Genomic DNA, 14,510 nt, shown 5'->3' on the forward strand with positions numbered 1-14,510 from the left:
TGGAAAAAAGCAAATGTCACCCCAGGCTTCCAAAAGGGCAAGAAAGAGGACCCAAGGAATTACTGGCCAGTTCAGCCTCACCTCAGTCCCTGGAAACGTGATGGAACATCTTGTTCTAGAGGCCATTTCTATCCACATGGATGACAAGGATGTGGTCAGGAGCATGGATTCACTAAAGGTAAATCATGCTTGACCAACCCCATTGCCTTTTAAGATGAAACAGCTACCTGTATAGTTGAGGAGAGAGCAGTGGATATTGTCTCCCTTGACTTCAGCAAGGCTTTCGACACTGTCTCTCACAATGTCTTCATAGGTAAACTCAGAAAGTGTGGACTGGATGAGTGGACAGTGAGGTGGATTAAGAACTGACTGAACAGCAGATCTCGGCTGTTATCAGTGACACAGGGTCTACTGGCAGGCCTGTCACTTGTGGTGTCCCCTCAAGGTTCAATACTGGGCCCAGGATTGTTTAACTTATCCATCAATGACTTGGATGAAGGGGCAGGTGCCAACTCAGCAAGTTTTCTGATGACACAAAGTTGGGGGTGGTGGCTGATCCCCCAGAGGGCTGTGCAGCCCTTCAAAAGGACCTTGACAGGTTGGAGAGATGGGCAGAGAAGAGCCTTTTGAAATTCAACAAAGGCAAATGCAAGGTCCTGCACCTGAGGAGGAATAATCCTGTGCACCAGTAGAGGCTGGGGGCTGACCTGCTGGAAAGCAGCTCTGTGGAGAAGGGTCTGAGTGTCCTGGAGGACAAGAAGCTTCTCATGAGCCAGCAGTGTGACCTTGTGGCCCAGAAGGCCAGTGGTATCCAGGGGTGCATTAGGAAGAGCATTGCCAGCAGGTCAAAGGAGGTGATCCTGCACCTCTACTCAGCCCTAGTGATGTGCATCCAGAGTGCTGTGTCCAATTCTAAGCTCCTCAGGACAAAAGATGGAGCTGCTGTAGCAGGTCCAGCAGAGGGCAACAAAGATGATTAAAGGGACTGGATGGAGCAACTCTTATGAAGAAAGCCTGAGGGAGCTGGGCCTGTTCAGCCTTGAGAAGAGATAACTGAGAAGGGACCTCAATGCTTTTTTCTGCTCTAGGATAGAATTTTGAAAAGATTGATTTGTGTGAATTTCAAAACCTGCTTTTTACCTACTTTTCCCACCTCACAAGACACACATGCACACTGAAAGTCTGGCAGCTGAAGTGCTCAGCTACCATGTAGGTTCATGTTTTTCTGTGAGATTGAGGTGGATAGCTGAGTGTTGTTGCAGTAATCAGAAGTGTAAAGTCTCATTTTCTAAATTTAAACATGCATTTATATCAACACCAAACAGAAATTTTACATGAAATGGAAGAAGAATTTCCTTGGTGTTATCTTGCTTTGAATGTGTAATAATTATGTCTGTTGAATTTGATAATGGATTTTCTCTGGGGCAGTTTTCTTTCTCTCTCTAGTAATTTTTCCCCTCTTATCATTGGGGTAGAGGAAAAAGAGTGTTTTACTCTTTGATCTGTCTCATTTCTTGGGGAGTTTACTTGTATATTTTTCAGTATAGGAATAAAGGATTTAATAAATTTTTCCTCTCTGATTGGATTTATTAGTATTTTTGGTAGTATTTATCCTCTGATGAAAATGTGACAAACCATTGTAGAAAAATTGTTGTTTAAGCTAACATTTGTATCTGATACAAAACATCTAAAATTGTTAATGCTCAGTTTCATAAATACACACATTTTAATCAGATGAATCATTTCAAAGTGTTGTTGACTCCAGGATTGATATCTTGGTACCTTATTTTAAAGTTCTTTCTTTAAATTTCTGTTATTGAGAAATCACCAAGTGAAGATTTTTTTAAAACTTGTCTGGTAACTTTATTCTGTAGAAAATAATTGACTTGTGTGTAGTAGATAATTTTAAGGGATAATTATAATATTCAGTGAGAATTTAAACTTTTGAATACCTATGTGGTATTTTTTCTCCTTTTGAACTTCAGAAAAAAACCTGTAAATTGTCTACTTTCTCAGTTCCGTTTAAGAGGCTGGAAGAAGGAAGCTGACATTTTATTTGTTCATTGTAAAATGTACCAAGTTTCATGTGTCCTGTGAGAGAGAATAGCAGGCTCTGCAGATGTTACACCATCTATTGCACTCCTTTCCTCAGCACAGTAAGCATTAATTTAGGATCTGTTCTTGAGCTGTGTGGCTGACTTGCCGTTATGTGTTCCCAAATCCCATTAAAGAAAATGGAGATTTACAGACGGGAAGGTTTTCAGTTTTGAATTGCAACACTAATGAGTTAGCGATTAGCTTTTCTTGGCCCAAAGGCCAGTTGTGAGCTACTGATTTTGTGTTAAGCACCATTTAAAGAGGCAGTGGGTGTATTTTTAAGCCAGACTTGATTATCGGCGGTATATTGTGTTTTAGACGTGCAGACACAACGTATGTTCTTAGACTAACCCATGGTTCCTTGTTACAGATCCAGCAGTGGCAGGTGTAGTTAAGAGATTCCCACTCCTCTTTGTAGAAGGTTACCTTTCCTTAGGTGTGCCAATTTTGAAAGGAGCCACACTATTTAAATACCATCTTTAATATGTTCTTTTTAAAACTGTGTGTTATGTGGGTTCTTTTAAACACCTCATTTCAGAAATCTGCTTCAGTGCCTGGTGTGCTGGTTTAAAGGTAAACATGCAGGAGAAGTGAACTCAATTCAAAAAGAGATTATAAGTCAAAGTTACAATTTAATAAAAATACAATACAATCATACAAAGAGAAATTGGTTTTAACGCACAAAACCCAGAAGTATAACCCAGCACCCTGGGGCACAATTAGAATGGTATTCATTAGCCCCTGTGCTGAGCCCCACATGGTCCCCCAGAGGCCAAAGTAAAAGGAAAGGAGAAAACCTGTCAGTGCAGATAGCGGTCACAGTCTGGTGGAGAGTCCTGTAGGGGTTCTGGTCCTCTTCTGGATCCCATGAGTGGTACCAGAAGTCTGAAACCCCAACATTATATATGCTTAGGTTCATATGAGAATGCCCAGTACCTCCCCCAGGAGCAGGAGTTTAACCATGGACTCTGTGAATCATGGTTTATTTTTGGACTCCTTGATGGCCCATTAGCAGACATGGCTCTTCAGGCTGGGTGTGAAGGTGCTAATGCCTCCCTGGAGGGGAGCTATCACACCTGAGTCATTGGTGTGAAGACCCTGTCTCACAACATTCTCCAACACCCAGCTTGTAGCCTGAGGGGTCAAGTGTGCCCTGAGCAGCTTCTCCAAATGGTCCATTGTTAACAGTTTCTTAGAAATGACATCAAGGGTGTAGAATACACAGTTTTAGTTACACCCCCACAGTAATAAGCTGGTCCTGGCTGCTCTAACTGGGATACCTGGCCAGAGCTAAAGGGGTCTTGTCTGTTGAAAGTGGTACACCTTCTTTGACCTGCCTTTTCTGGATAATATACTTGTAGATGTTGTTCATGTTATTCTTTACATCCCTTGCCAAGTTCAGCTCCAGCTTTGCTGTGGCCTTCCCTGCCCCATCCCTACACAACCATCCCTTTTCTCAGGATACCTGTCTTTGCTTTCCCTGCCTGTGCATGTGTGTCTTGCCCTTTAGTTCCCTACTCAGCCATGTTGGTATTTTGCCTTCCTTGTCTGATTTCTTGTGCCTGGGGACCGCTATCTCTTGTGTTTTATGGAAGACATCCATACAAATCTGCCAGCTCTGTTCCTCTCCCCTGTTCATAAAGGTGGTTTGCAAGGGGGTTGTATTGACTAGCTCCTTGAAGAGCTCAGGGTTTGCTTTTATAAAGTTTGGAGGCCTAACTTTACTCCTCACCTGACTCATATGCCTCAGGACTGCAGACCACCACTGTGTAATCACTGTAGCTCAGCTGAAGGGTCTGAGGCTTCTCACAGCTCTCTTGCATGCATCTTCACTGCAGTCTGAACCAAGATCAGAGAGCTGCACTACGTTGGTGTGGAAGATGTGAGCTCATCTCTGCGATAAGGGGAAGGAGATGCAGACTCCAGAGAAGGGTGGAAGAGTGGCAGCAGAACAACTGGACAAGCAGAGATCAGCCCAAATGATCTGGAACAGAGGAATGGTGGGCAGGAGTGTTTTATTTAACTGGGAACTAGAGATGAAAATTGCGAACTGTTCGGTCTCAAGTCACAGAGCAAAGCTCTCTCCTGATGGCAGCATGGTCTAATACATGAAGTGTGCAGGAGAGAATTGCTTTTTCCTGTAATCCTCATAATCCACATTTCTGTGAAGATACTATTTGCAGTGACTTTTGACCAGACTTGTCTGGGCAGCTTGCTTAGGTTCATTGTGTTTGTGTGACAAATCATTTCTAAAAACTTACCCTCCTTTTACGTCTGTTCTGTTTTTCCTTTTTTTGCCGCTCACAGTGATCCGTAGGCTCTTCTAGCTGATGTTTGGACTGTGTACAAATGTGGACAAATGGTATGGAATCTTTTATAACTCAGGTAAATCTGTGATATCTCTGACCACTACTGCATCAGCCTCCTAACAGGCATTTCATCTCTCCTGTAGACTACTTGGGATTTCCCCTCTTCCCAAAAGTCCCTTGGGAACGGACTTAGGACTTGATCAATTATTTTGGTACTGGTAACCTGCACCACCAGTCTTCTGTCTTACTGCCTTTTCTTCATTGTATCGCACTATTGTACACAGGTGTGTCCTTTTCTACTCCCTGCAAAGGTGGTAGACCTAAGCAAGCTGCTCTGCCAGAGCAGACTACTCATGGCCACTCAAAAATTTTCCTATTAATAGCCATCTGGGATCCATCTGTGCAATAAGCAACCCTCTCCTCTGTTGTCCTGTGAAGCAGCAGAAGATGTACACCTGCTGTTACAGTGTATTTATCTATCGAAAATTACATTCCTGGCATATGTCATCTGCTGCACAAGTACTGACAGAAAACTGATTTGTTGATGTGATAGAGGAGAGATTGCAATATGACTATTTCCAGCTGCTAGAATAACCTGTTCAGCTGCAAAGTTTGAAGAACATTTCTTGAAATTCCTTTCAGCTCTATCTTCTGGTATTTTTCTTTGGTTTGCCTTTTTTTTAAGGTGAAAAAGGAGACATATGTCTGTTTTAAAACATAATATTTGCACAGATAGCCTTTGATTAGCAAGAAGGGATTAATCAGTCATTACCCTAAATTGCTTTCTGTTAGTGTGTATACCATTGCAAGCAAAGGAGCAAGTATCTGGAAACGTGCTATCTTGTCCTATTAGATCAAACTATATCTGAGTAGAGAGCAGTTTATGGTTTACCTGTCTAAAGATCTCTTGCTCTCTACAAAACAATGTGGTTACTGGAGAGGAACTAAATCAGAACAAATTCTTCCCCTTCCCCCTGCCTCTACCCCACCTCCAAGGAAAAAATTGCTGAAGAAAGAAATGACTGGGCTGGAGGTAAACCAGTGAAGCAAAGAGCAACATGGAAAACGTGAGTGATAATGATGTGCTATTTAGGGTATTAGATAATGGCTGGATCTCTGCTTGCCCTAATTATGGTGTAATGTCCTAGTAGAGTAAAACCCCAGAAGTTCATAATCCAAATTATCAGAAGCTCGTGGAAAGGAGTATCTAGAAGGTTTAGAATTATCCTCAATCTCTATCATGAATTGGACTTTTGGTGCTATGTTTGCTGTGGGAGTCAGGCTCTGGACCAGCTGTTCGCTCACTGGGATGTTTCTGCTCGTGGTCTTTCTTATGCTGGTGTGTAACCAGTGTTAGAGCTCTGCAAGGCATAAGGTTCTGTGGGAGCACAGACTGGTGTGCTGTGCTTTTGGTTCTTTAAACAAGTTCTTCCCTAAAGCTAATCCTCAATGATTATAACTAGTTTGCTCCCCTGACAAAATAGGATTATGTCCCAGAGTTCAGATTATATTAAAGATATTCATCTATTTCTCTTTGAAGAAACTGTAGCATTGGAAAACTGTATTGTTTCATATATTTTTTGTGTCATATTCCCTGTGTGAACTTATTTATCTTAAAAATACAAACCACCTTGCATTAATTCTAAGGGCTGTAATCTGCAAAACCATGTAAGTATTACTTATATGTCTTGATATAAATCTCCATATAAATCAAGACTTTTCTGTAAAAATATTTTTGCAGTATAAGGACAGTCCTGATTCTTCCTCAAAAATACTTAGTGATGTTACTGATCAGGTGAAGTGCTAGAGACCCAGGGGTTTCAGTCACTGGCTGTATACAAAATTCAGTACAGGCAATGCATTTACCATTGTCCCATCCATTTTTCAGTCCAGTCCTGACCGAACATCTGCCATGAGCACAACTGTGCTGTATTTTCACAGTTTGTTCAATCTTTGAATTTCTTTCCAAGATTTAATATCAGCGTGTATGCCAATGCTGACAATAAAATTGTACTGAAGGTACTGAAATTCTTTCAGTCTAAAAAATTGAATTTTTTTATCAAATGGTGTGAACTTTTCACTATTACCTTGAGTTAGATTGTGACTTTTTACCCTCTAACTTTTTCTTTGGACAAGCAGTGACTTGGGCCCCAGTAACTTATTGCTTCTCTATGAGTGATTAGTCAGCATAGTGCAGAAGTTGCAGTATTACTATTTTTTGTGATTTTGCTACAGATTGAGCAATTTTGTGTAGTAATAGTTTGCATATCCATTTCAACAGCTAAGATTTGTGATTGAGGACCTCAGCTTCCTTTAAGATAGTAGTTTCTAGCGTTCTGGTTAGCAGAAAAGTTTGAAAACATGCACTGAATGTGTACAAAAGACACAGTATCAAGAGACAAATACACATAGTTCATTTTTAAAAAAAACCGTATGAGTTGTGGAGACAGAACTGTGACCTTTGAACACTTGGGGCTGCCAATGCTGGCGTGTAGGCATCTTAACCTTTCTGCTGGCTTTCACACACATGCCATTTCTACTGAGTTAGACAACTCTTAGTGGTTTTGGCTACAAAAGCTTCTCCACCATGATTAGCTTCTCTTTTGGTCTGGTTTAAGCTTGCTTATGTTCATTTATGACATAAACATATTCCTTTCCTCCTCATCTGAAAATCGCTTTTTGCAATATCGATAAAAGCTTCCTTTTTTTAGACATTATCAAATGTGGCTCTGTGCTTGAGTCCTGTGGTGTTCATCGTAAGTGTTTCATTTTGATTTGAAAAAAATACATCTCTACATACTGCACAGACAATGTCCAAAATTTTCCTCACTAGAACTCTGTTAGGGCTGGGTGAGAGTTGTCAGAGTTCTACTCCAAGCAGTTTAAAAACATGGGTTTCATGTTGCAGACGTCATGGGACTCTTTGTCATTATTAATGTTTGCACTTGTCAAACGGAACAAAACAGAGGAGGCTGTAGGCACCTAAAAAAGTAGGTCAATGGGCCAGCAGGTTATTTGGCCAGACAAGAACGAGTGGCTTCACTGAATCATGCTGTAATTGTTTTTCTCCTGTTGGCAGATTGTTCTGCTGTGCTTTTAACTTCCTATGTTAATATTTGCATCTGTATTTTAACCACTTAAGAGCCTCTGGTAGGTGCAGGTGAAGAAATTTCACTTTTCAAGTGAAATATGTGATAATTCTGGTGTTTTCCATAAAAGTCATCAATGAATTTAAAGTAGCATAACCTTGGTTTTTAGATCCCACCTTCCTTTTTAGGAATTTAGAAGACTTTAGAATTAGAATTAAATATGCTTTAAAATAAAATTTTCCAGAAGTGTAACAAGCACATTGTATAGTGAATTCATTTTATTTTAAGACCAGTAAGCAAGGCAGATAGGATAAAGATGAGAGAAAAAACCTGATTTCCTGTAGCTTAAAAATGTGTGAAGTAGCATGATTCAAGGGAAGTAGCTATAAATGAGATGTACTGGTATAAAGAGACGAGAAGTAGGCGATCTCTTATGTTGGTACTGAGTTCTTATATGGAAAAAGTGCATTTGTGAAATAAGTTTGGGATACATTCTTGGAATTGATTTTGAAGTGGGTTTTGAAAGAAAGAGTTTATGGCTGTGATTGAGGGAGTAGCAATAATGCAGTCGGGCAACTTACTGGTTGTCACAGCAGCACTAAACAATTCTGGAGTCCTGAGAGTGACAATTTTGGAGACTTGGAGAGAAGACGTACCTGAGAAGGCTATAAGAGGCCCTAATAAGAACTTCAGTGGAAAGGTGTTTAAATAATGATATAAAGATATACTTTGATGGTAGCAAGTGGAAGTGAATATGTAGATGATATGTGTGATTCCAAATTCAGAAGTGAAAAGGACACCAAGACCAAAAACAGGCATAAAGTGATAGCTTAAAGCTGAGATGAAACTGTGCCAAAATATCCTGCGTATCAAAGAACTTTAAAGCAAGATCAATTCAGATGGTGAAATGCTTGAGATATTTTTAATAAGCAGAATATTGCATTTATAGATTACTCTTGTTAAAACAATTATTTGTCTTTTTTAAAATAAAATAGTGATAATTTTAAAACACTGATTTTAAATCTCTCCCTTGTTATTTTTTGACAGTTCAAAATTTAATTTCTGCAGAAGAGGACACATCTAACTCCACGTTGTTCGTTGTGGGAACCAGGTTTTGTTCCTAAACATCACATTTTAAGAGGTCCCAAAGTGTAAAAGGTAAAACTGTGTTTTTATAAATAATAAGGTTCCTGTGACTTTTGGTTATTGACACTGAAGGCCTGGGTAGCATTGCTAAGTAGTATCTTTTGTTCTCCAGAAAATGACTGAATTTGAATTTTAGAAATAGACATAGTCCTTTATTTATGTAGAGTTTGCTTTCAACTTGACTGGTTTTGTTGGAATTATCTCTGCATACTTATCCATTGGCAGGCATAAGCACTGAGAATGTTCAGTGTCTTGCAAATTTGGTTGAAAGACAGAAGAGTCAGCCCTTAAAAAGTGAGAAACAAGTGTCCTACTGATGCATTTCTTGTAGTCTTTCAGTACTGTATTTGTCTTGGATGCCAGGTCTAAGTTGCCAGTTCTGAATTAGGGTCCTCTATACTGTAACAAATGAATTTGTTGAATTCTAGAAATTGAGTACTTTGTTAAAAGTGAAAACGCTGCTTTTAAATTCTAATTCTGCATAATGAAGATGTCTGTTATGTCATAGATGAAAGTTTTCTTCATTTAGCTGTACAGGTATTTTTATTTTGCAGATGAAGGGAAGTATATCATTTGTCCTACAGAATTTTGTGTGACTCTTCATCCTTATAATTTGATGTACCGGTTTTGTATAAAAGTAAACACAAGACTGAAAGTATAATTAATGCATAGCTGTATTAGTGCTTACTATGTAAGCTAAAAGAAAATAAGTTTATAGTTTTTATCTTCATTTTAAACTTACATTTCTGCCAGTCGTGGTAGTTAGCTTTTACTGCTGAGCAACCTGCCTGTTGTGTGCTTCTGACAAAAATTCAAACCCTTCTTCATAATTTACTTTCCTCATGGCATTTCTGACTGTTTTTCAAATGGCACAACTCCATTTGAGGAATTCGATTTGTCAGTATGGCTGATGCAGTTGTTATTTTGAAGAAGTGGAGTAAAGAAATGGTTTGCTACCAATGTGTCTTCACAGCATGAGATTATGGAGAGTAAAAGGCAAGAGAAAGTTGGGCCCTACCAGCTGGAAAACTGGGGCATTTGGGCAAAAACACCAGCGAGTCACGTGATGTGCCGTGAAAGGGATTGTGCTGCAGCACTGCTCTCCCATTTTCTGTTCTGCTGCACTCAAATTATGACACTTTGTGGAGAAAAATACTAGTCTTGTGAAGCAAACCTGCAGGGTGTGTGGCTGTTGCAGACTCTGGGACAGTTTGGTTGAATCCTAAGCTTTCTTCCTCAGTTTGCCTTGTCTTGCTTTTGCTGCTGTATTTCTTGTGATACTAACACTGCAAGTTTCACTGGCTTTGGTACTTTCAGAAGCAAACAAAACCTTTATTCTCAGAAAATGCGAGTCACTAAAGGGACTAAAATTCTCTTGTTTGAAATAAATGCAGTGCCTTTTTACTAAGTTTGTAGCCTGCTAAAAATTCCTGAAGATCTGCAAGTTCAGCTCTTATAAAACTTTCTGCACACAGTTGTTCCCTCATCACTGCCAATGTTACAATCTTACTGCTCCTTTTGAGCATCCTCTGACTTTTCCATACAAAAGAAGAAGGTTTAATTGTATTGGTTTATGTTTGACTTCAACCTTTTCATAACCTGTGTAATTTTGTAAATTTTGAGTACCCAAAACTTGTTGAATTAAATACTTCTTAAAATTTTATATTCCTTCCCTCACTATTAATATTTCATTCACATTCTTTATTCAAAATCTTATACATATCAAGAAGCTAAAAACTTTCTGCTGTAACTCTGTAATTAATAAGACTGCTTTAAGAAATGGTCATACTAACTAACTTTCTCACAGTATGGATATCACATTCTAAGTGGTATTTCATTCTTATCATTTCACATGTCTATTACAGGAATGTGCTCAAGAAAAAAATACAGAAAGGAATAAGTTATAGCTGCAAAATACTATGTTCCAAATGTTTTTCTGTTTGCACAATTTCTAAATCGAATGTATTACTAAGTGTGATTTACATCAGTTCAGCCTTCAAAATTATGAGGGTCTTTTAGGTAAAAGTTAAAATAAAAATGATAAGTTGTATCTGAATTCAGTCATAAAAAGGTTTGTATTGGTTTGGTCCAGATTTATTTATTGTGACATTTGATAATGTTTCTTGAACACTGTCATGTGAGAGCAGATATTAAAGTCCAGGTTATGATGGCAATGGAGACTGCACTAGAGAAGGTGGGAGGGCAGAGCTGAAGGGGAAGGTAGGGGAAGATTGAGGAGCCAATGAAAACTTCAGCATGCTCTAATAAAGAACACATTTGTTCCCCCAGTCACATTTTGATATTTTTATTTCTCTTATAGGCAAACGTACAAATGTCTACCATAAGACTAAAGTGTGATGTGTTATGTTTTTTACCATAAGCACCCATAAAATGAGCTCCATTGCAGACAGGTATGTTAATAGATGCAGAGAATTTTGGGAGAATTATTGTTCAATGCTTTCTTTTATAGTCTTTTTCTTATGGTTAATATATTTAGATTCTAATTTATGAAAAAAAAAAAGAGTGGGGTTTGGGCTATTTTTGACAAATTTTGGTAGTTGTTAGGTGTGTCATTTTGTAGTCATTGGAAATAGTAATTTCAGTTGTTTGAGGTTAATCTTAGAACGTTTTCTTATTTTCAGTCATGGAACAACATCTGTGCAAGTTGAGCTGATTTTTAATGTTTACTAGGATTTTTAATTTTTTGTAGTACTGGAGTATTTGATTGAGGAAAGAAAATACATTTAAATGATTAGTGTTGCTGTAGATGATAGTAAAGTGACCTGCTAACCTATTTCAAGAGAAAAGTAATAGCTGAGGCATGTTTTCTACTTGATTCCTTGAGCTGGACTTTTTTAGCAGCTCAGATGAACATCTGTCCTTAATATTCTCTTAATATTAGCATTTTAGAGACTTCAGGAAATGAAACTTGCACCAAATTTATGACAAGTTAAAGATGACTGAAATAAAGAACAGTAAAAGCAATGAGTAGAGCTTTTTAAATGCTTGTCTGACTTGTCAGTTCTTTTAGTGAAGTTTTGTGCCATCTCACTGAAACTTCAGCCTTTTGAATATATGAATTGCTTCTAAAAGCTTGATCATTATGGAGTAGTGTACAAAATAATTACTTCCTTACACCACTGCTTATTATAATGTATTGTACAATTGCCAGATGATTTATAAATCAGAGGGATGAGGTAAACATTTTAGAAAGAAGTGTACTTGCCTTAAGGGAAGGAATCATTGGGATAAGAAATTTCAGGATGGACACACAGAGGTCAGTGTGGACAGCACTAAGTAGACTGAAAGCAGGCAGAAGAAATTAGAGAAATAAAATACAAAATTCCATTGTCCAGCAGTTTTGGAAAACAGAAGGATGGTTTTAACTTGACTTTGAAAGCAAAAGGAAATGAAACAAAGATTTTGTATGAAGGACACTAAGGCATCTTTAAAGGAAAACATCTTCTTATTTTGCTCTTTTAACACCTCTTTAGCAGTAGATTAGATGGACAGTTGTCAAGCTGAGGAAAAGTTATGTGATGCTTGTTGAGTAAGCAAATGTAATTAATATTACTGTTTAACATTGATATTAATTGTATATTTATGAAAATACATATGTGGATGAAGTACAGCATATTCCTTAACTCTATTCCACTAATTATACTTCAGAATTTAAGAAAAATACACTTTCTTACTATAAGTATTTTCAATAATGGGAGTAGAAGTTGCCAGTAAGTAAAAATGTCCTCTCTCATGTTTTCTAAGTGGTAAAGTAATGCAAATAATCAAGATAGAAAACCAAAATGAAGCTGTGTTCAGTTAAGTGTTTGCATGGGGTTGTAAGTTCTCATTAGAAACAGTTTGAAAACCCTTTGAGTTGTGTCAGAAATGTAATGGGTTTGTGTCAGAAATGTAAGGTCCTGCATACAGAACATAGCAGATTTAGCTTCGGGCTATTGATGATGATCCTTGTGAGATGTCACAGTAAAACAGTGCCTTGGTTTCTTGATGTAATGGAGGTGATGAATAATGAGCTCTTCCCCCACCCCCTTCATTGTGTTTGGACTTCAAAAAGGGGGAATTTTCACCTCAACATTTGTTTCATTTTGCTTCTTTCAGAAATGATGGAAGCATTTTTGATGGCCTGGTGGAAGAAGATGACAAAGATAAAGCAAAAAGGTAAGTTTTAAAGTTATTTGAAGCTAAGAAATGTCCTATATTTGTACTCTGTAATTACCAGTGTGATTTCTGAACAATAAAAATGTGATTCTTGTGTAAGTAACCATACTACTCAACAGCATTTTTCTACTGTTAGTTTTCAGATACATTGTGTATTTATAACTGTGGTTCAATTATTTGAGTTTTGTAAAAAGTCCTTTATTCCAAAAGGTTGACTGCACCCTTCCATGAGGAGGAAGCTGTTCTTTAGCAGTGGTGTCTGAGATAAGGAGTGGGTGTTTTTGTGACAGCTCTCACAGCAGAAATCCTTAAGTTGCTGTTTGCATTAGGAGTCTGGCGGTAGAACGCAGCTTATAAGCAAGTTTTATATTTGTTATAAAACATTTTCTGTTTTGTTTTTCAGAGTGTCTAGAAACAAGTCTGAAAAGAAACGTCGAGATCAGTTTAATGTCCTTATCAAAGAGCTGGGTTCCATGCTTCCAGGGAACGCTCGGAAGATGGATAAGTCCACTGTGCTGCAGAAGAGCATTGACTTTTTACGGAAGCACAAAGGTGATTATTTGTAACCATAAAAATTGTTTTTAAATCCTTAAATTTTTAAATGCTGTTGAATTAGTACATAAAATGTTAACAATTCTTCATCTTTCCTAAGGAATTTGTAAAAAAATGTCCAGAGTTCCTGAAGAAAGATATTCTTAAGATCATAATGCAGGTAGCAGAAATGTAACTGTGTTTTTGCTATTATTTTGTACGAGCCAGTAGTATTTTTTGTCCCATAGTTGTCAAAGAAATCTGTTTCATAAGGAGAAGCATTTACTTTTGAAATAACCTCAAAGTTTTTTGTTCTGAACAGATCCTGGCACAAGTTGTCAAAGTTTTGCTTAACAGGAAAACTGCTGATCCATTTCAGTGGAAGTACTTGTTGGAAATACTTATTTCAATATTTAGATAAGCCTGGTTTGAATGGTTGGTCCGTCTCTCCAAACTCTGTATAGAGCATGATAAATTACTGAAAAAGCTAGTCCAAAAGAAATTAATACCCCCTCTCTTCATGTCAGATGCCTACAAGACTGGGTGGTTAAACCGAGATGATAAGGCAATAAGGTATTGTGGTCTCCAATGAGTGTTCCTGTGTAGGTTGTTTGATGAGAGAGTGAAATGTGGTGGGCATTAAGCCCAGGAGCACTTTTTTTCTTTTTAGCTGGGAAAAAACCCAGAAAATTTATAAATACTTCTAGCTTTTTATTTGAAACTGTAAGTTTCAAGATACATGCTTTGATATATAAACCCGTAAGTGTGTGTGTGTTGTTCTTTAAAGGTTGTGTGAAATGTCACAATTACCAATATATTTGAACATCCTTGCTATGCTTTGTTCCTCTGGTTGTTTGCATCAGCTAATGGTGGGATATACCCAGATATGCCATACTGAAGCTTGTTGCAGTTAGTTATTTTTGTCATGAAAAAAATTCTTCCACCAAGCGTACACTTACTTATTGCTGTTAGATATTATGTATATAGAAAAAAGTCCTGTTCCTGCTCCTACACTCGTTCTTAATATGGCACCTTGTGATTCACACTGGGAAAAACAAGATTAAAAATTTAAGAAAATGAACTCTCTTGCCACTTAACCTATTTCCTTGGGTAATTTCTGAGTATGCATACTAACTAGAAAGCAGTAGGGTCAAAAGAA

At 37.9% G+C, this 14,510-nt stretch overlaps 1 protein-coding gene across 9 annotated transcripts in view; it reads left to right on the plus strand.

Annotated features, from left to right (window-relative positions):
* CLOCK (clock circadian regulator) overlaps positions 1–14,510 on the plus strand; it is a 67,822-nt gene that overhangs the window by 24,016 nt on the left and 29,296 nt on the right. For 6 of the 9 annotated variants that reach the window (XM_071556472.1, XM_071556463.1, XM_071556469.1 and 3 more), the window contains 4 exons: positions 8,543–8,653; positions 10,962–11,052; positions 12,761–12,820; positions 13,224–13,372. In XM_071556472.1, the coding sequence (XP_071412573.1) occupies positions 11,006–11,052; positions 12,761–12,820; positions 13,224–13,372 (256 nt within the window). In that variant the 5' untranslated portion in view covers positions 8,543–8,653; positions 10,962–11,005. Of the gene's footprint in view, positions 1–3,958; positions 4,098–4,404; positions 4,483–4,572; positions 4,691–5,402; positions 5,474–8,542; positions 8,654–10,961; positions 11,053–12,760; positions 12,821–13,223; positions 13,373–14,510 lie in introns of those variants that run through there. The other 3 variants (XM_071556470.1, XM_071556467.1, XM_071556468.1) reach the window with 3 other exon arrangements.

Source organism: Pithys albifrons, chromosome 5, assembly GCF_047495875.1.
Source record: "Pithys albifrons albifrons isolate INPA30051 chromosome 5, PitAlb_v1, whole genome shotgun sequence".
NCBI lineage: Eukaryota > Metazoa > Chordata > Aves > Passeriformes > Thamnophilidae > Pithys > Pithys albifrons.